The sequence below is a fragment of the Hemicordylus capensis genome, chromosome 4 (genome assembly GCF_027244095.1).
Source record: "Hemicordylus capensis ecotype Gifberg chromosome 4, rHemCap1.1.pri, whole genome shotgun sequence".
Classification (NCBI taxonomy): domain Eukaryota; kingdom Metazoa; phylum Chordata; class Lepidosauria; order Squamata; family Cordylidae; genus Hemicordylus; species Hemicordylus capensis.
In genome coordinates this window covers 107,991,324-108,011,169 of record NC_069660.1, presented here as the reverse complement: position 1 = coordinate 108,011,169, position 19,846 = coordinate 107,991,324, and the positions used below count along the sequence as shown (strand labels likewise).

At 45.7% G+C, this 19,846-nt stretch overlaps 1 protein-coding gene across 7 annotated transcripts in view; it reads left to right on the top strand.

The window, feature by feature from the left end:
- Positions 1-19,846, top strand: part of NEGR1 (neuronal growth regulator 1) — a 746,066-nt gene that overhangs the window by 553,602 nt on the left and 172,618 nt on the right. For all 7 annotated transcript variants that reach the window (XM_053244669.1, XM_053244673.1, XM_053244671.1 and 4 more), the window contains one exon: positions 8,033-8,153. In XM_053244669.1, the coding sequence (XP_053100644.1) occupies positions 8,033-8,153 (121 nt within the window). The remainder of the gene's footprint in view (positions 1-8,032; positions 8,154-19,846) is intronic.

The following is a 19,846-nucleotide window of genomic DNA, read 5'->3' as shown; positions in this document are numbered from 1 at the left end:
ATATATCTGGGATTTCCCAGTGCTGAGCTCCTTGTGCTGACATGATAGAAAAAGGGGAAGACAGAGACAGAGCTGTTGAGCATTCTTGTGTCTTGCTTCAAAAGAAACATAATTGAAGGTGTATGTGCAAACAAGCATGATGTCCAATGGGATGAAGTCCACCAGGAAGTTCTCCTGTAAAAGCTCCATTTCAATGGAGGAAAGTTGCACAAGAGCAAGATAACTTGCTCGGGCTTAAGAAGGAGGGAATTTAGCATGTGTTGTGCACAAAATATGAATTCAGTTCAGAAAATATATCTGAGACAAGACATTTGGCTCGAATCCTATTTATTTGTGTATTTATATACATATTTATATTTGATCCCCTTTTTGGTGTTATGGAGACACACTGGCTGACATTTGGCACAGTACAATGTGGCTGATTCTGAATGTTTCTTGCTGCTGCTGGTGTCTAAAGCAATGTCCACGGTACTGCACAAGAGCACTCTTGAGCTAAGACTTCACATTGTCCAATTACACTTGCATGACAATAGTTGTATTATTTCCAATGGAAGGATCATTGCACAAATGCAATGATGCAGTTTCAGGTATTATCACACAACAAGATGCACTAGATGCTTGCAGCACCACGGGCAGTTCAGAACTGCCTGTGTTGCACTATGCAGAATGACAGACACTATAAACAATTTATATATCTATTTGCAAAGTCAATGCATTTTAGGACAATCTCATAAAGGAAATAGTGATGTAACAAATCAGGGAGCAGAGAGTCACACAGAAATAGTCATATATTACTAATTTAGTCCTCAAACCTTACAAAGCGGAGGGATGACTGTAAGGCTGAGCCAACAGAACTGTCCTTCTAAATTAAGGGTATGGACAAGAACTTGTCTTTTGTTGCCACCACCTGCCTTAGAAAAGTGGTGCCAGCACTAGTGGCTAGTGGCTGTAATTCCCACCCACCCCCAGAAATTTTCTTAGAACAATTCTACATGACCTGTGCATGCTGTGAAATTATGTGGCTTTTCCATCAAGCTCAGGCACCTCTCCATAATTGTGTGGGAGTAGTGGTTCATCTGAACTGCCTCCTATAGGCATTACAAATCTTACTTTAACTTAGTATTTGTTGCTTGTGTAGAGGAGCAATTCAGATGAAGAACACATGTGCATCCCCATGCGCAAACCCCCATGTACACAGACCCCCACATATGTACGACTAGATAGTGGTCCCCAGGCATGCTGGAAGGAGGAGAGGACATGTGCACGTGTCCTGCTCTCATGTGCTTGGGCTGGATGGACAAGTATAGTCTGAACTGATTCATTATGAGCAGGGATTTGGGAAGGAAATGCAAGTTGCCAGCCACAAGAAAAGCACCATCACCTCTGCTTACACAATCCCTTTAACCCCTGAAAATCCCCCACACACTTTGCCACTCTCAAATGGGATGGCATTTTAGCTCATCTTTGAAAATGAGGTAACTGTAAGCTGAAGTCTTTGAAGGATCTGTAGCTACTGGTTCTTAGAGTTCTGGCTTCTCTGCAGAGATTGCAGTAAGTTTTCCTAGCCACTGGCTGAGGCATTATGGAACATTTAGGAAGGTCTAAACTAGATTTAAAACATTCCAAAGCACAGGGCCTAAGGACACATGAGCTTTGTTTTGAGGCAAGAAGGAGTTCAGCCAAGTGGCAAGTGTTGATCAGCTCTTAGAATGTGTGTGAATGTATGAGAGCGGTATGCAAAGGATAGTTGTGTGTGTGTGTGTGTGTGTGTGTGTGTGTGTGTGTGTGTGTGTGTACATATGTGCATATGTAAGAGTACGAGCCATTTCTCACAAGCAGTGAGAAACGGCAATAGGATTTGTGGGGAGGAAGCCCTGAAGAGCTTAATTTCCCACAAACGATCCATTGTCTTTTCTTGGATAGGTGGATTGCCTGCCCAAAAAAGCACTGGTTGGGGTGCTGGGGTGCATTTCCCCAAATTGCCCTGCCCCCTGGAGCTCCAATAATGCACCGCATGAGTGCGCTGTGCATTATGGAGATCCCCCTCCCCAAATCTGCCAGCCATGGCTGCTTGCAACCGCAGCCGACACATGAACAAAAAAATGAGGTTAAGGGAGCTCTCGGTCCCTTAACCTCATTTTCAAGGTTGGCTCCATAGGCTGGTTTGCCGCTGTGGTGCCGCCGGGATCAGGCCCAATCCTGGTGGTTCATATGCGCATGCAAAACTGGTCTGGACTCCCTTAGCCCAGTTTTGCACGCATGTGTGAATAGCTTCTATGTTTGTGAGGAGTATAAGATAAGGGTTGCATACAGGAAATTGTGCAAGAAACTGAATTGTGAATGGAAACAAAGAAGGTGCACACACACACACCACACGCACAATTGGCAAATGCGTTTCTACTTGTGTAAGGAAATAGTTTTGAACTAAAATTAGTGTCATGCATTCGAGAACAATCTTTCTGTTTCTCCATGTTAGAAAACTTCCGTTCTGGTAAGAAAATCATCTTTATTTCATAAAGTTAGTAAGCAATTTGCTAAACAAAAGGAATAGTAAAACGAATTCACATAAAAGTGTGGCCAAAATTGACCAAATAAAAGAGATACTTCTTTATGACATTTACAATTAATACCACAAAATGTTTGTTTAATCAGACAATGTGGTTAATCACAAAGGTGAAATTGAAAGTTACCACTGTTGAATGCTAGCGTAAAAGTTAATAAATTCAGCTCATAATCATTATGCACATGCTAGTTATAATAATTTACTGTCCATATCAAATCTTTATAAGCATTGTAATTAAATATAAAAATGCACATTAGAATTATAATGAGTAATTAGGGCAACATAACTAATATGCATAAAAGTCCCAAAGCTCATTAAAATGTTAAAAGATGAAACCTGGTGTAGATAGAGGGCTTTTTGCATATTTTTTACATCCATCAGAACGCCAGTATACCTCCTGCACTGCTTTGTCTGCGCTTTCATTAACTGCAAATTTAAAAAACAAACCAAAACATTTGGACTGTGAGCAAGATTTATCACTACTTTGTCCCATTTCCAGTAGGAATAAAGGAAGCACAACCTTCTAGTTAGGCATCGTAGCCCATGTGTTATAAAGAATGGAAAAGAGACGTAAGTTTTGAGTGATATAAAAATATGTTGAATAATAAATAAATAAATAAATAAAAATAAAAGAGAAGGCAAAGTAAAGGAATTGTCAAAGAGATTCTTGGATAAGGAAATTATACATATTTGCTGAAATAAATACACTCATTTGTTGTGCTAATCTACAGCCAGAGAAGTCCTCAAAAGCCTTGAACATAAAAAGTCCCCAAGCTCATTAAAATGTTTAAAGAGTAAGGGTAGTATGGTTGCTCATTAAACATCTATTTCAGTACCTCAATGCACACGCTCAACATTAGTTAAGAATAGCAGAACTGTGCATACAGAAGTGCACCTGGCATCCGAGTACCTGGTGTACCTGGCATCCACATCCTACAAGCGGTAGTCAAGCAAGGCAGCCCCTTAGGGCACAGCATCCATAGGGGCACAATGAATTACAATTTTAACTTTTTAATAATTTTTGTAAACATATACAATTTTATAAATATCCTATATAATAAAAGCCTAGACCGTGATCCCGTGTGCCCGTGTCTTTTTGGGCCGTTCTGGGCATGCGCGGAGTGCATGCGCAGATCGGCCCAAAAAGATACGGCCGCCCAGAGACAGGCGGGCATGTTGGACCAGGCCGCTGGAGAAGAGGAGTGCGGGCTGAGGTGGCGGTAGCCGCGGCGGGGCGACTGGCCCCAATGGCGGCGGCCGCCGCCACAGCAAGACCGGGAGGAGCAGAAGCAGCGGGCGGAGAGTGCGGCCGAGGAGTGCGGGCCGAGGTGGGGGTGGCCGCGGTGGGGCGAATGGCCCCAATGGCAGCGGCGGCCACCACGGCAAAAGGGCCGGGAGGAGCAGAAGCGGCGGGCGGAGAGTGCAGCCGAGGCGGCAGCAGAGCCGCCGCCTCGGCCAAAGTTGGCAGGCCGAGGAGTGTGCCTGAGGCGGGTGAGGCAGCAGCGGGCAACCCCCCCCCCCAGAGCCCATTATTACAACGGGCTTACACATACTAGTATGCAATATTATACAATTAAATTTCCTACACTACTGTAGTCCCAACCAGATTCTAGCCATCCCATGGGCAGAGCTTTAAAAAACAACAACAAGGGAGATTTTGTTCAGAGACATCCTGTGTCACATTTAATTTGGCCTGAACACAAAGCCTGACTATGTATACCTATTCCTATGATTTACAGTACATGCTTGAAGGGAAAGAGATTATAGCAGAATTTTAAAGAAATCTTGAACGATACATTTTTTTTGTTTCACCATATTTTTCTTCTGTTTATTCCTCATAATTAATTTGCATTTTGTATCTTCCCTCATCTATCCATCCTTTTGGTTTTCTTAATCTCTTTGTAGTCATTGTTCTCTGCAGAGTGTCAAAATGTTCACTTTCGAAGCATATTTGATTAATGGCCTGATTACATCATTATTTGCTTCTCTTTAGAGAGAAGATTGGGTTTGTGTAATATGGCTTTCTGATAGAAGTGAAGCTAGAGTAATAATACCCAAATAAAACATTTTATTTGATATCAAGTATTATTGAGTGTTGCTACAGTCTCAATAATTAACTATAATAAAAAGTTAGTTTGAAAAAAGTCTGATTGGCTGTTTAAAAAAATGTTTAGACAGATGAAGTGTTACATAGTTTATTTGTTTCCAGAGAAGAATATTAATATCAATTAGAACATTTCTAATGGCCTCACAGGAATTTTGCCAAGAACATTAGAAGGATTATAATTGCTACTTAGATTTAGCAGAATTTAAATCATTTTCTGCTGGTATATTTAAAAGTCTGATTCTTCCAGGCCCCACACAGATATGTAATCACAATAACAGTATAATGGCCTTGCTCCAAGAGTGGATCCAAATTGTTTTTACAGATTTTCTAGGTGTGCTCTGTGTGCATCTAAGACCCCAACTACATACTATGTAAAAATAAGCATAATGTAGCCCAATGACCTTTATTTATGAGGAAAAGTCACTTCCAATGTTGCAATGTAGAGACATTGAGGCTATTTTCACGACATGAGCTGGTTGGATAAGAAGAGAGTTAACACAAGCAGCCTGTGTTATGCGATCCACCAGGAGGCCTCCCAACCCAGCTGCTCCAGACCTGGGTAGCCCAGATCCACTACCAGGGAACAAAGTGAGCTAGGAGGGAAACAGAGCCCATCCTAGGAGGGAGTGAGGAGTGAGGTAGGAGGGAAACGGAGCCCATGTGCTTGTTTGGAGCAATGTGGCCGTTTAAATTCCTGCCAGAGTGGCAACCATAGAGCCTGATGGAAAGTGTCACCAAGATTAGGAGCACTGGTGCATTGGTGATGGCTCCTTCTCTACGGCTCGTGCAGTGCATTGTGGGTTATGGGAGGCCTTAGTCCTCCCAATCCCCCTTTGGGAGTCTGCTACCATGCCAGTCATGAGCACGTAAGTGGTGGAGCCCAGAAGAGGCTCCTGCCTTCATCCCAGCCCACCCCACTTTGCTTATGAGAATGACCTTGTTATGTGTCCTTGGACCAATTACTGTAGTCCTGTTTTTGTATGTTTTTGTTTTTTTAAAAAAGTCCTTCTAATAGCCACTTCAACTGAAAGCTGAAATGTCCTCTCCAACTTGGTCACTTTACTGGATGTAAAGTTGAGGAGCATTTTGGAGACTGTGTTCACATTTCTTGCAAAGTGTTTGCCCTACTTATTGGAATCTGCTGCTGCGTGCTATTTTACTTCAAAATTCCTTCGTGCCCAGAAGACTCCAGATGAGTGTAGGAAGGAACATGGAGTTAAAATGGTGCATAGCAGGGAGTACAATTTCTGCCACTACTGGTTCATATAAACAGGCAGCAGCAAAAGAGGTCAGTGAAATTTGATCTGATTAAGTTCTTTTTAGAACCTTTTACTAAGCTCTATTTGTATTGCTACACGTAGAAAAAAGTGTCTGTGGTCCAGCCATTGCCTCAGGAACCTACACTATGTATATGTTGTTTCATTTCAAAATGACCCTTTGCTTCAACTAGGGTTGCCTAATATTCTGGCAAGGTCCTTTGGCCTTTAATGGGCTACATAATGAACTGAAATTCAAGACTCAAAGCCTTTTCCAGGAGTCAAGGGCAACAGCGGAAAAGGATTTCCAGCTACAGAGAGATAGGAAACCTACAGAGGAGAAAACAAGGTAGCAACCCATTTTAGTCAAGCAATTTTCTTTCATTTGCAGCCCCATCCTTGCCCCCTGCAATATACTAATAGTGAACTCAGGTGGTTGAATGCCTTTAAGAAGTGAAATGGGATCGCCCAAAAATAAGGTAGTAGTTTCTACATGCTCAGAAGACTCCCTAAGTATGCAGAAGTGTATACAATTGTAAACATTTTTTTAAAAGAGCTTTGAAAAACAATGGCCTTGTGAACTTCCAAGAATAATGTGAGCTTCAGGACCTTGAGGGTATAAAGTGAACAAAATATTGTAACTCCTTTCTCCCATCTAGGCTGCTCCCTTTTTCTTAGGGAAGGGTATTGTTGAGCAGATGCATGCAATGACACTAAACAACTCCCATCCGTGCACTCTGCAGGAATGTTTCAGGAGCAGGGGTGGTCCAGGATATTTTGCTACCTGAAGTCTGGGACAATATGACATCCTTCCCCACCTGCAGGCAGTGCTCAGTAGTTGGAGGACATTATGCCAAGTAGCAGCACCAGCCAGGCAGTGGTGGAAGGAGCCATCCTTGCTTGCATCACTGGGGAGGTAAAGGGGAAAGAAGAGGCATACTTCAGTGGAGTGAGGAGCTGGAAATCAGCAGCATGATCCTGTGTGATGGAAAGGCAGTGGCAGCTGGTAGCAGGGAGGCCATTAGGGCGGCCCCCATGGTGGCAGAGGGCCGGTGCTGCTTGCTACCCCATGTGCCCCTCCTTGCACCTCCTCCTGAGGCAAACATAGCAACATAGGGACATAGGAAGCTACCATATATCAAGTCAGACCCTTGGTCCATCCAGCTCAGTATTGTCTACCCAGACTAGCAGCAGCTTCTCCACGATTGTAGGCAGGAGTCTCTCTCAGCCTACAATGAGATGCCAGGGAGGGAGCTTGGAACCTTCTGCATGCAAACACGCAGGTGCTCTTCTGAGAGCAGCCCCATCCCTGAGGGGAATATTTTATAGTGCTCACACACAGGGCTGTCCTTAAAGAGCCCTGGCAGAGTGCGGGGCCTGAGGCAAATCAGTCAGTGCAGGGCCTCCTCCCAGTTAATTTTAATGGGGATTAAAAGAGCAGGGCCCGGGACGGTCACCCTGCTTACCCTGCCCTGAGGACAGCCTTGTTCACACATGTAGTCCCCCAATCATATGCAACTAGGGCAGACCCTGCTTAGCAAAGGGAACAAGTCATGCTTACTACTACAAGACCAGCTCTCCTCCATCTCACCTTGCCCGAGGAAGGACTGCTCCTTTTCAGGGGGAAGGGAAGGAAAGAGATCACAGTTTCCCTTTCCCTGGCAGCCAGCCTTAAATCTGACCCCTGCAACTATAAAGTGCAGGAAGGGAAGTATTTAAGGGGAGGGCTGTCCTGAGAATCCCTCACCCCCACCCTCACCCTGTGAGGCCTGAAAGGCACCACAAGGCTTCTGCCCAGGTGTGTCAGAGCCCCGAATAGAGAACTCCTCTCAGAGGCAACGTATACATTGCAAATTTAGTTGCAGGTCCCACTTGTGGGGATAATAATACTGACCTGCCATGCAGGTTTGCTATAAACATTACAAGATCATGAATGTGATATGCTTCAAACACTCTAACACCCTTGGTACATGGTAAGTGGTATTATCATTTTCATCAACATGTTTAAGGATACTATTGTTCACCTGTGCAACAAAGAAATAAAGCAGAAGATTGAACAACATGTCGTACACAGTTTTAATAACAACTGTTTATGTTTCCTTATAGTTGCCCCAACAATTCAGGAAATAAAATCCAGTGGAGTGACGCTTGGAGGGACCGGATACATAAGATGTGAAAGTGCAGGAGTTCCTCCCCCAGCCTTTGAATGGTACAAAGGAGAAAGGAAGTAAGTTTGATTAGCAAACCTGCTTTCATTCTTACACATGGATACTTTTTTCTAGGGTCTGCAGATTAGATAAACAACACATCATTTTAAAAATTGTTTTCATTAGAATTTGGCTTGTGTGTTATTTTGCCATCCCAAGAAGCAGCCAGTTATACCTGTATTGCTCTTATCAGCCAATTATACAAATACTACCTTTGGGATATCTGTCATACTAAACACTGGATCGTTGCCCAAACTATTCTCTGCTATAATGCAGTAGCCTGATACAGAAGCCCATAGAGGTTGGTTTATCTTAGGCTCTGTAAGGCCTAATGAAAAAGAGACTATAAAGCACCTTCAGTATGTGGTGGCTCTAATAAATAATATTTACAATCTGTGCAGCCTAGAGTTAAGCACGATTATGTTCTGCTTACAAATTGGTATCATGAGTGAGGCACCCCAAAGGCCTTGATTTTAAAATAATGTTTCCATTATAACATATGAAAAAACCCAAGTTGTACATTTCAAATAACCCAATAAAGCTTAAAATCATTATGATGGTCTAATATATCATAATATCATTAATGTATTCAACTATGAGCTTAAAGATAGATGTTCCTCACGGGCTGAAGCTGATGCATGATGTTTTGAGCGTGGTCTTAGCCATTATCTCTGGAATACAAATTTAGTCATGTAGTACCATACCGCCTCAGTATAAAGAACACCAAAGAAAAAGGATAACAACTGCACACTTTTTTCTAAAATATAAAACAAAAACAAAAAAACCCACCCTGAAAAATGACTTTCAAAGAAGATAATCTGTAATTGCAAAAAAAAAAAAAAAGGAAGAACACCTTTTTGCAAGGAGGATTGCACAGTATATTTTTGTATACAACTACGATTATGTGTAGTATTTTTGTATACAGCTGCTGCACTATTAGTAATTGCTGATGTGTCCTATATAAGAAATACACATTTTAGTAGCTGCTGATGTAGTAGTTGCTATATAAGGAACTAAATGATGATTTAGTAGTTGCTGTATAAGAAACACACATTTTAAGTTAGACATTAAAGTTGTTCTCGTGACACCAGCTGCCTCAGTTACTCAAGGCAGCTTGTATTGTCTGAGTGATACGTGGCTTTTTACCGAGGTAGAACAAACCATGGGTTCATTCTACCTGGGTAGGTGATTGTGTGTGTGATCACTGCACTGGTGGTTAGCTGGGCTTCTCTCCAGCCTGCTACCATTTGGGGCAACAAGCCGAGGGGAAGGAGTGGCAATGAAGAGCTGAGCAGCTGCTCTACTGAGAACAGCCATTCTGCTACTTGTGTGGCACACACTGGGATGTGAAAGTACTTCCTTCTCCTGATCCCAGCTCGGGACTCCGAGGCTTCCCCAGCCCCACAGCAAAGGTTGTGAGAACAACCTTGAGGGTCTTCTCATGATCAGTGGAAAGCGGGCTAAGCTCCCTTAGCCCGCTTCCTACAGATTGTGGGAACCACCAGGCTCATTTCCCCAAAGCAGGTCACCCGCTTAACTCCCCCTCCCCTTAGACCAGCTTAGCGGAGCGAGCACTCTGCTAACCCGGGCTTTTTGGTTGTGTATTGCTGTGGCGCCGCTCCGTGCTGTGGCAACACACGAGGAGACCCCCGGCCAGGAGACTGCAAGCAGCCTCCCGGTCTCAGGGGTCTCTCCAGCATGCCTTGTGTGCTTGCACGGGGCATGATGAAACTTCTGGGGCTGCGTGGCCCACGATCTCCACAGCCCCTGCCAGCTCCATGATGGAGCCAGCAGTTGTGTGTGGGGCCAATTCGGCCGCCCAGGGCTGCCTGAACGATTGTCTGAGGGGAGAGCAGGCTAAGCCCACTAACCCCGCAAACCCTCTCACTTCCTTGTTGGGTTGAGTTGAAAGCAAGTATATTTCAAGCATAATTTAGGAGCTTTGGCATTTTGAGATTTTTATTCAGGATAAGTGACCAAGTAAACAGTACTTCATTCAACAAGATGATAATTGTTTTAGATAAGCAAAAAAGGACAATTTTAACATTCATTGCAGCCTTCAAGAAAGTTTAAGCATTAGGTTGTTCCCTAACCTTACCACTGTGGTGTTCCACAGCTGCAAGTTCCTTCTGTGTAGTTCTGCTCCTGCAAGGGAGCACTCCCTCCTGCTCACAGAAATACCTGTGGCCACAGAGAGCACTGTCGTGAGCAAGAATAGAACCCATTGTGCACACTATCTGGACTGAAGTGGTAAAATTCAGAACAGCACCTTTTCAGTCTGCAAGTAGGCAGCAGCTGTAATTTTAATGCTCCTCCATTCACACACACACACACACACACACACACACACTCTAGAAAATTATCACATTTGGGGAGAGGTGTGTTTCAATCTGCACTGAAACACTGAGGCCATTCACACGTGCAACCAAGAGAAAGCTAAGGCAGCCAAGCCCACTCTTGGCTGCACATGTGAACTGTGGGGAGGCAAGTGGCTCCCACCAGGGGCACAGCGGCAAACCCACTTAGGGAGCCCACTGCTTAGGCAGAGTTATATTAAACAAGATTGAAGTTACTTGAAAGAATTAATCAAACTTGAAATTCTTAAAGATGCAAATGTTCATCTTCACAAGATGCAGTGGTGACACATATTTGCTTGAGGATCTGAAAATCATTCATTTCCTATGAATGTGTAACCTACTGCTATAGGGATGTATGGTGTGGTATGAAAATCTCTTTTATATGCAGAACCGTGTTGTGATTAAATTTCAAAAATGGAGCATTAATATAATGTAAATATTAAATCACCAATATGCAGCTCTATCATTAATAATGATAGATATGTATTTTGAGGCTGAATGCTAAAAAAATTACATCTCTCATCTAGATTTATGATGTGCTGCCTCCATATATCAAAATTAAATGGTAACTTGTTTATATAAGCAAAAGTTCTGCTTTCAGGATGAAATATAAGCAATTCTCTGAGTAATCAAGCATAGCTAAGGATTTTCACATCTAACTATGTTTCTCCAACACCTGATTGTGGTAACACCTCTAAGAAATGCCTCCAGTTGGAAATGCCTCCAAATGTTCAGATATTACAAAACAGATCAGTTGTTCTTTCACCTCTTCCTGGAATTCTCTATGCCAGGAAATCTCAATCTTTGTCATAGCAAGCCTTCATCAGTCAAGAAACTGATTTGCAGAGTCTGCCTTTAAAATTATTACAGTGGTAGAGTTTGTTCTAGGCATGAGTCCAGGCACAAACCAACTAGAAGAGTAAGAAGTGTGGCCTGTTTTAATTTTTTTCAAGGGGGAAAGTAAAGATGGGAGAAAAAATGGTGGAGATCTCCTGGATCATTTCAAGAGTAGGGAAATGAGGGATGTGGCTGTGGCCCAGTTCATAAGCCAGGGTTTATTCAGTTGCGAATGTGAGCTGAACCTGTGTGTTCCCCTCTCCCCACCATCTTCTTACTTCTTTGGCTTCATTGTGGAGCATGTGTTTCAGTCCTCACTTTAAAACATTCCTCCATGGCTCATGTGAAGTTGGGAACAAGCCAGGTTGTGGAGCCTAAACTCAAAGTTAGTTTCATATCCTGGTTGTAAGCCAGGGTTGCACTGCAGTTGCCAGCTTCACATGGAACCATAGTTTAATAAACTAGAATATCCAGCAGTGCAAGAGATAAGGCGGAAACTGTGGTGGGTGGGAGAGAGAAGATGCAGCAGCACACAAGCTTGACTTTTATTCCTGATCGGTAAACCATCATTTCTCAATCTTTTGAATCATGCCTATGTGAAGAAGAATTTGTTCTATGAGCCCTTTCCCATGAGCAGTGAGAAAGGGCTACCAGGTTTGTGGGGAGGAAGCCCTAAAGAGCTTACCTCTCCACAGATGATCATTCTACTGTCCTTGGGCAGGCAGATCACCCACCCACCCAAGCACTAGCTGCTGCTGGCAGCTCCAAGGGTTGAGGTGTCTGGACATGTCACCCCATGTCAACCTGCCCCCCCCCAGAGCTCCAATAATGCACCATGCAAGTGCGTGGTGCATTATGGGGATCCCCCCCCCCAAGTCTGCTACAGCTGACAGACAACAACAAAAATGAAGTTTAGGGAGTGCTTGCTCTCTTAACCTCATTTTCAAGGGTGGATCTGTAGGTGGGTTTGCCGCCATGGTGCTGCTGGGATCAGGCCCAACCCCGGCAGTTCACACTTGCGTGCAAAACTGGGCTGAGCTCCCTTAGCCCGGTTTTGCACGTGCATGTGAAGAGCCTCTATGCACATCAATCACTCTCACCTCCATAAGTAGCTTTACCTCACATAAATTATTGCATAAACAAAACAAATTAAACATTTATTTCTGATACATATACAGATATACATCATATGTATTTGTGCCCACAGCAGAAGTGGAGCAGGACACGGAGATAAAGATAAAATAGAAAGGAACTCTGCATGACTGGATTAAGCTTTATTGATTACAACTTTCAAACTTATTTGGTAGCCCTTGCCTGGAGAGGAAGACCAAATTAAGTCCTCTCCCAGACAATCAGCACTGCAAGCCTGCAGTGTGGAGCTCCAGAGGCTAGGATGACATGTCCAGTCCTCCGGAGATCCCACAGTGAACTGCACATGATGCATTGGGGGATTCCCCCAGGAGATGGGCACTCTAAACGTCCATCTCTGTGTCTGCTGGGGCTAAACATAGCCCCAGCAAACACACAATCCAGTAACCCAGATTAAGGGAGCACTCACTCTCTTAACCTCAGGTAACAGCTGGCGAAAAAGTCAGGCTAGGCAGCGCTGCCCTGCCGGGATCAGTCTTGATCCCAGTAGTTCTCACATACAGCCTAACCCAGGTTGGGCTTCACTAGCTTGGGTTAAGCTGCGCGTGAGAAGAGCCTCTTTGAAACAGATTATATAGTGGAGCGGGTAGGACAGGCCTGCAAAACATGCGGCCCAGGGGCTGGATGCGGCCCGCGAGGCCTTTTTTCCTGGCCCCCGGGGCTATTTCCTCTTCCTCCCCCTGCTGCTTAAAAAACACCTCCTCACAAAAAATTCCAGCCGCTGCACGGCTGAGAAGATGGCAGCGGGGGTGCAGGTGTTCTTCCTTACCCTCCCCCACGGCAGCAGTAGCGCACAGCGGCGGAAACCAGAGCAACACTTGGGTCTGCCATTTGGCCCGGTGTTGCTTCCCAACTGCGAGGCGCTCCTGCGCAGTTAATTCTCTTAAGTCTTTCTCTCTCTCTCCCCCACCAAGACTGCGCCATTCTCTCTCTCTCTCTCCCCCCCACTAAGACTGCTCCATTCTCTCTCTCTCTCTCTCTCTTCCACCAAGATCGCTCCATTCTCTCTCTCTCTCTCTCCCCCACTAAGACTGCTCCATTCTCTCTCTCTCTCTCTTCCACCAAGACCGCTCCATTCTCTCTCTCTCTCTCTCTCCCACCAAGACCGCTCCATTCTCTCTCTCTCTCTCCCACCAAGACTGCTCCATTCTCTCTCTCTCTCCCACCAAGACCGCTCCATTCTCGCTCTCGCTCTCTCCCACCAAGACTGCTCCATTCTCTCTCTCTCTCTCTCTCGCTCTCTCTCTCCCACCAAGACCGCTCCATTCTCTCTCTCTCTCTCCCACCAAGACCGCTCCAGTCTCGCTCTCGCTCTCTCCCACCAAGACTGCTCCATTCTCTCTCTCTCTCTCTCTCTCTCTCCCACGAAGACCGCTTCATTCTCGCTTGCTCCTCTCCCACCAAGACTGCTCCATTCTCTCTCTCTCTCTCTCTCCCTCTCTCTCCCACCAAGACCGCTCCATTCTCGCTCTCGCTCTCTCCCACCAAGACCGCTCCATTCTCTCTCTCTCTCCCACCAAGACCGCTCCATTCTCTCTCTCTCTCCCACCAAGACTGCTCCATTCTCTCTCTCTCTCTCTCTCTCTCTCTCTCTCTCTCTCTCTCCCACCAAGACTGCTCCATTCTCTCTCTCTCCCACCAAGACTGCTCCATGCTCACTCGCTCACACACCCACCAAGACTGCTCCATTCTCTCTCTCTCTCTCTCCCCCACCAAGACTGCTCCATGCTCACTCGCTCACACACCCACCAAGACTGCTCCATTCTCTCTCTCTCTCTTCCACCAAGACGGCTCCATTCTCTCTCTCTCTCTTCCACCAAGACCGCTCCTTTCTCTCTCTCTCTCTCTCTCCCACCAAGACTGCTCCATTCTCTTTCTCTCCCACCAAGACTGCTCCATTCTCTCTCTCTCTCTCTCCCACCGACCACTCCATTCTCTCCCTCCCACCAAGACTGCTCCATTCTCTCTCTCTCTCTCTTCCACCAAGACCGCTCCATTCTCTCTCTCTCTCTTCCACCAAGACAGCTCCATTCTCTCTCTCTCTCTTCCACCAAGACCGCTCCTTTCTCTCTCTCTCCCACCAAGACTGCTCCATTCTCTCTCTCTCCCACCAAGACTGCTCCATGCTCACTCTCTCTCACACACACCAAGACTGCTCCATTCTCTCTCTCTCTCTCTCTCCCACCAAGATTGCTCCATTCTCTCTCTCCCACCAAGACTGCTCCATGCTCACTCTCTCACACACACACCAAGACTGCTCCATTCTCTCTCTCTCTCTCTCTCTCTCTCTCTCTCTCTCTCTCTCTCACCAAGACTGCTCCATTCTCTCTCTCTCTCTCAGGCCAAGCCTCCTGCTGCATCCTTTCCATCTTTCTTTCCCCTTCTCCATTCTTTTCCAAAATTATGACAAGAGGTTCTCATCCCCCCCCCCTTTAAAAGTGTTCCATGTTTTGTGTGATGATTTGGCAGAGGTGGAAAGGAAGAACAATGCATTTTATTATGTATTTTGTACAAATTGTATAATATTTATATTATTAGAATGAATTTTAATTCAACTTATTTCATATTAATTTAAATCAATCTTGGCCTGCCAGAACATCAAAAGTTAAATATTGATTAAATTCAATTTAAATTTATTTTTAATTCATTTCACTTTAATTCAGTTGATTGGTTGATTGGTTGATATTAAGTGTTACTCTAATAATCAGCACCCTAGGAATTGACCTCGGCCCTCATGAACCAAGTCACGGTTGGTTTCGGTCCACCAGGTCATTTGAGTTGTGCAGGCCTGGGGTAGGAAAAGGTTAATTGTGCTTTGTGTGCGACTGTAGATGGGGGAGGGGGTAGCTAGCACAAAAACTGTTTGTTTTGCTTCTGAACTGTGTAGAGATAGGCCAGAGAACACCAATAGTGAACAGAGAGGACCAGCGAAGCTCACACTGACTTTACATGCCTCCTTACAAATCAGGACTGATGGTTGGGGAATAGCCGACAGGGAGAAGCCTTGTCAGCAGTAGGGCAGAGAAAAGCAGCATGGGATTGCATTCATGGACTTAATTGGAGGCAAAGAGAAGGGGTGGGACACAAACAAATCATCATACAGTGAAACAAAATGAAAATGATCAGCTGTGCTGCCAATCTAGATTTGTTTTATAAACCATAGTTAAAATTAACTGTGGTTCCATGTGACAACAGAACCTGCCCATTGGAAATTACTTCTGAGTGAACATGCATAGCTTTCTGTTGTTAGTCACAATGCATTTAGATGTATAGTGCTTTTGATCTAGAATAAAACACAAATCTGGTGTTTTAGATATGTATTCTATTTATGCTGGGAATAAAATGCATGGTTGCCTTAACTTTTGTTTTAAACAGACTTTAACTTTTGTTTTTAATAAGCTGCTAATTTAATATAATTTAACTAGCTGAACCCACACAGAGCATCTCCCCCCACCTTCTGCCCACCTCCCCTGCCCCCTTCTGCCCTAGTCTCCTCTCCCCCCTGCCCCCTTCTGCCCCAGTCTCCTCTGCTTTCTGGCCGCCACCGCCATTATTTATCTCCCACCCACTCAGCTACCATTATTTCTCACCCGCCCGCTCCTCTCTCCCCTGCCCCATTCTGACTCAGTCTCCTCTCTCCCCCACCCCCTTCTGCCCCAGTCTCCTCGGCCCCCCTCCTTCTGCCCCTCCTCTTTATCGCCACCACCGCCACCATTATTTATCTCACGCCTGCGCCACCATACTTCCGGTTGGGCAGCTTGAGGGAAGATGCCTGGTGTCTCGCCGCCTTCAATGCCGTTCCCTCCCAAGGCAATGGGTCCAGTTTCCTCCTTTCTTCCTCCTTCCCCCTGACTCTGCTGATTCCCCTTCAATTCTGCTTCTTTCTCCTCTCTCCTGCCTGCCTCCCTGGCTGCCGTTCCTTCCCAAGGCAATGGTTGGAACTCGTCAAGTTCCAGCAGGCATCCAGGCACATCCCCACGCAGTTCCCTACTCAGTCAGCCATAAGAGAAATAAATATATAGATAAGCTGAACGTTTATATTATGCAATATGACAGAAATGATGGTGGTACATTTGCATCTGTCTGGAAGATATTTAGAAATGGAAGTGGCATTGGTTTGGCTGTGGTTAAAAATAATAGTAAAAGTAGAAATAAGAAAAAGAAATGAAAATGAACAATTCTGAAAAAGTAACTGATTTGTCAGCCATTTGGCACCTTTATCTGCCCCCCAGGACTGGCTGCTGTGCTGAGGTGAGGCCTTGCAGGACTGGGGCCCGGGGAGGAGGGTGACTTGGCAGTTTCCTGGATTCCATCTGCCTAGAGCTGCCTGCTCAGGGCTATATAGGGTTCTGCCAGTGGTGGCGGGCCCGCCACCAGCAGGGTCGCCCCTTTGGGGAAGCCACTTCAGGGGACAGCGAAGGTGAGGTCTCCTGTCCCAGGTATTTGTATGTGGGAGGCCATTTAATAGTGGGGCTTCTATTTTAATTTGTCCTGGGCGAGATAGTCCTAGGATGTGTCTGGGCTTACCTGGAGATGGGGAGACAGGGGGTGTGTCCACTCACTGTGGGGCGGCATTCTGGTGGTGGTGGGGAACAGAAGAAGTAACGTTGGCAGTTCAGTGGGCTGTTACAGGGGAAGGGGACTTGGAAATCTAAAAACTGTTTCCCCTTCTGGCTGTCCTGCCAGCTCTTTAACCTTGGGGAGCAGTGCCAACCACCCTTGGAACCTCACCTTGCTCCTCTGTAATGCCAGGTTGGTCCAGAACAAATCAGAAACCATCCATGATTTGATTCTGGATGAAGGTGCCGACCTGGTATGTATTACAGAGACCTGGCTGGGGGAGGCTGGGGGCCCAGTGTGGTTACAGCTTCTCCCTCCAGGGAACTCTGTTGAGGAGCGGGTGAGCGACCATGGGCGGGGAGGTGGAGTGTCTGTGGTCTATAAGAATAACCTTTCCCTTACCAGGATCCCGTTAGAGTGTTGGACCATATTGAATGTGTGTACTTAAGCCTGGGAACCAGGGATAGACTGGGACTTCTGCTGATGTACTGATCGCCCCACTGCTCAACGGGGCGACCTGACGGACTTGGTCTCGGATTTGGTGTTGGAGTCCCTCAGGCTTGTGGTGCTGAGGGACTTCAATGTTCACTTTGGGGCTGATTTGTCCGGGGCAGCTCAGGAGTTCAGAGCGGCCATGATGACTATGGGCCTATCACAAGTTGTCTCGGGGCCAACACATTGCTGGTCACACACTTGATTTGGTATTTCACTCTGATCAGGGTGGTGTTCCGTAGGTGGGGAATCCTGTGATTTCCCCTTTGCCATGGACGGATCGCCATCTCATTAATGTTGGACTCACAATCACTTCCCACCTTCGCAGGGGCGAGGGACCTATTAGGATGGTCCGCCTGAGAAGGTTATTGGATCCAATAGGATTTCAAGATGCCTTGGAGGGATTTAGTGTTGGCTATTCTGGTGATCCTGTTGATGCCCTGATGGAGAATTGGAACAGCAAACCTACTGGGGCAGTAGACATGATTGTTCCTAAGTATCCTCTCCAACCTGTGTCAAAATTGGCCCCTTGGTATACGGAAGAACTAAGGGGGCTGAAGTGGCAAGGTAGACATTTGGATTGCAAGTGGAGGAAGACTCGGCTTGAATCCGACAGATTGCAACAAAGAGTTCATTTGAATATCTATGCTCAGGCGATATGTGCGGCAAAGAAGCGATTCTTTTCTGCCCGTATTGCATCCTCAAGTTCACGTCCGGCAGAGTTGTCCAGGGTTGTGAGAGGGCTAGTATGTGCCCCTCCTCCCTTGAATCAGAATCTGGATCGATTACCCGCTGTGATGTGTTTAATGAATTATTTGTGGAAAAAATATCTCATATTCAGGCCAACTTAGACTCCATCTCCACAATTACTTCAGTGTCTGATGTGGAGGTGTCCAGCGACTCCTCTTGTGTGGTTTGGTTGGATCAGTTCCAGTTTGTGACTCCTGAGGATGTGGACAAGCTGATTGGAACAGTGTAGCCTACCATCTGTCCTCTTGACCCTTGCCCGACATGGCTTATACTATCTGGCAGGGCAGTTGTTGTAGAAGGCCTGGTAGAGATTATAAATGCATCTCTGAGGGAAGGTAGGATGCCCCCTAGTCTTAAGGAGGCAATTATTAGACCGCTTCTGAAAAAGCCTACCTTGGATCCCTCGGAGCTGAGTAACTATAGGCCTGTCTCCAACCTTCCGTGCTTGGCAAAGTAATTGAGAGGGTGGTGGCCTCCCAGCTCCAGACAGTCTTGGAGGAAACTGATTATCTAGACCCATTTCAAACTGGCTTCTGGGCTGGCTATGGGGTGGAGACTGCCTTGGTCGGTCTGATGGATGATCTTCAACAGGGAATTGACAGAGGAAGTGTGACTCTGTTGGTCCTTTTGGACCTCTCGGTGACTTTCGGTACTATACCCCTGCTAACTGGGCAAAGAGGCACCTTTTACCGTGGTGATTCTCTTTATTTTGCAGGGGGAGAGTAACTGGCCCTATTCACCCCCAGGATAGTACTTCCAGTTACTGTTGCTGGTGTCTATCATATGTTTCTTTTCAGAATGTGAGCCCTTTGGTAACAGGGTTCCATCTTATTTGTTTGTTATTTCTCTGTGTAAACTGCCCTGAGCCATTTTTGGAAGTGCTGTATGGAAATCGAATAATTAATTAATTGATTGATTAATTATTGAACATAGTCTCCTTCTGGAGCGTCTGAGGGGGTTGGGAGTGAGAGGCACTGCTCTACAGTGGTTCAGCTCCCTACCTCTCAGGCAGGTTCCAGATGGTGTCCCTTGGAGACTGCTGTTCTTCAAAATCTGAACTTTTGTATGGTGTCCCTCGGGGCTCTGTATTGTCTCTGATGTTTAACATCTACATGAAACCGCTGGGAGAGATCATCAGGAGATTCGGTGCAGGGTATTATCAGTATGCTGATGACAACCAAATCTGTTTCTCCATGTCAGCTTCATCAGGAGAGGGCATAACCGCCCTGGAGTCAGTAATGGGCTGGATGAAGGATAACAAACTGAGACTGAATCCAGATAAGATGGAGGTACTCATTGTGCGGGGTCGAAACTCAGGAGACAATTTTGATCTGCCTGTTCTGGATGGGGTCACACTTTCCCAGAAGGAACAGGTACGCAGCCTGGGGGTGCTTCTGGATCCAAGTCTCTCCCTGGTGTCCCAGGTTGAGGCAGTAGCCAGAGGTGCCTTCTATCAGCTTCGGCTGATATTCCAGCTGCGTCCGTTTCTTGAGATAGATGACCTCAAAACAGTGGTACATCTGTTGGTAACCTCCAGACTGGATTACTATAATGCACTCTATGTGAGG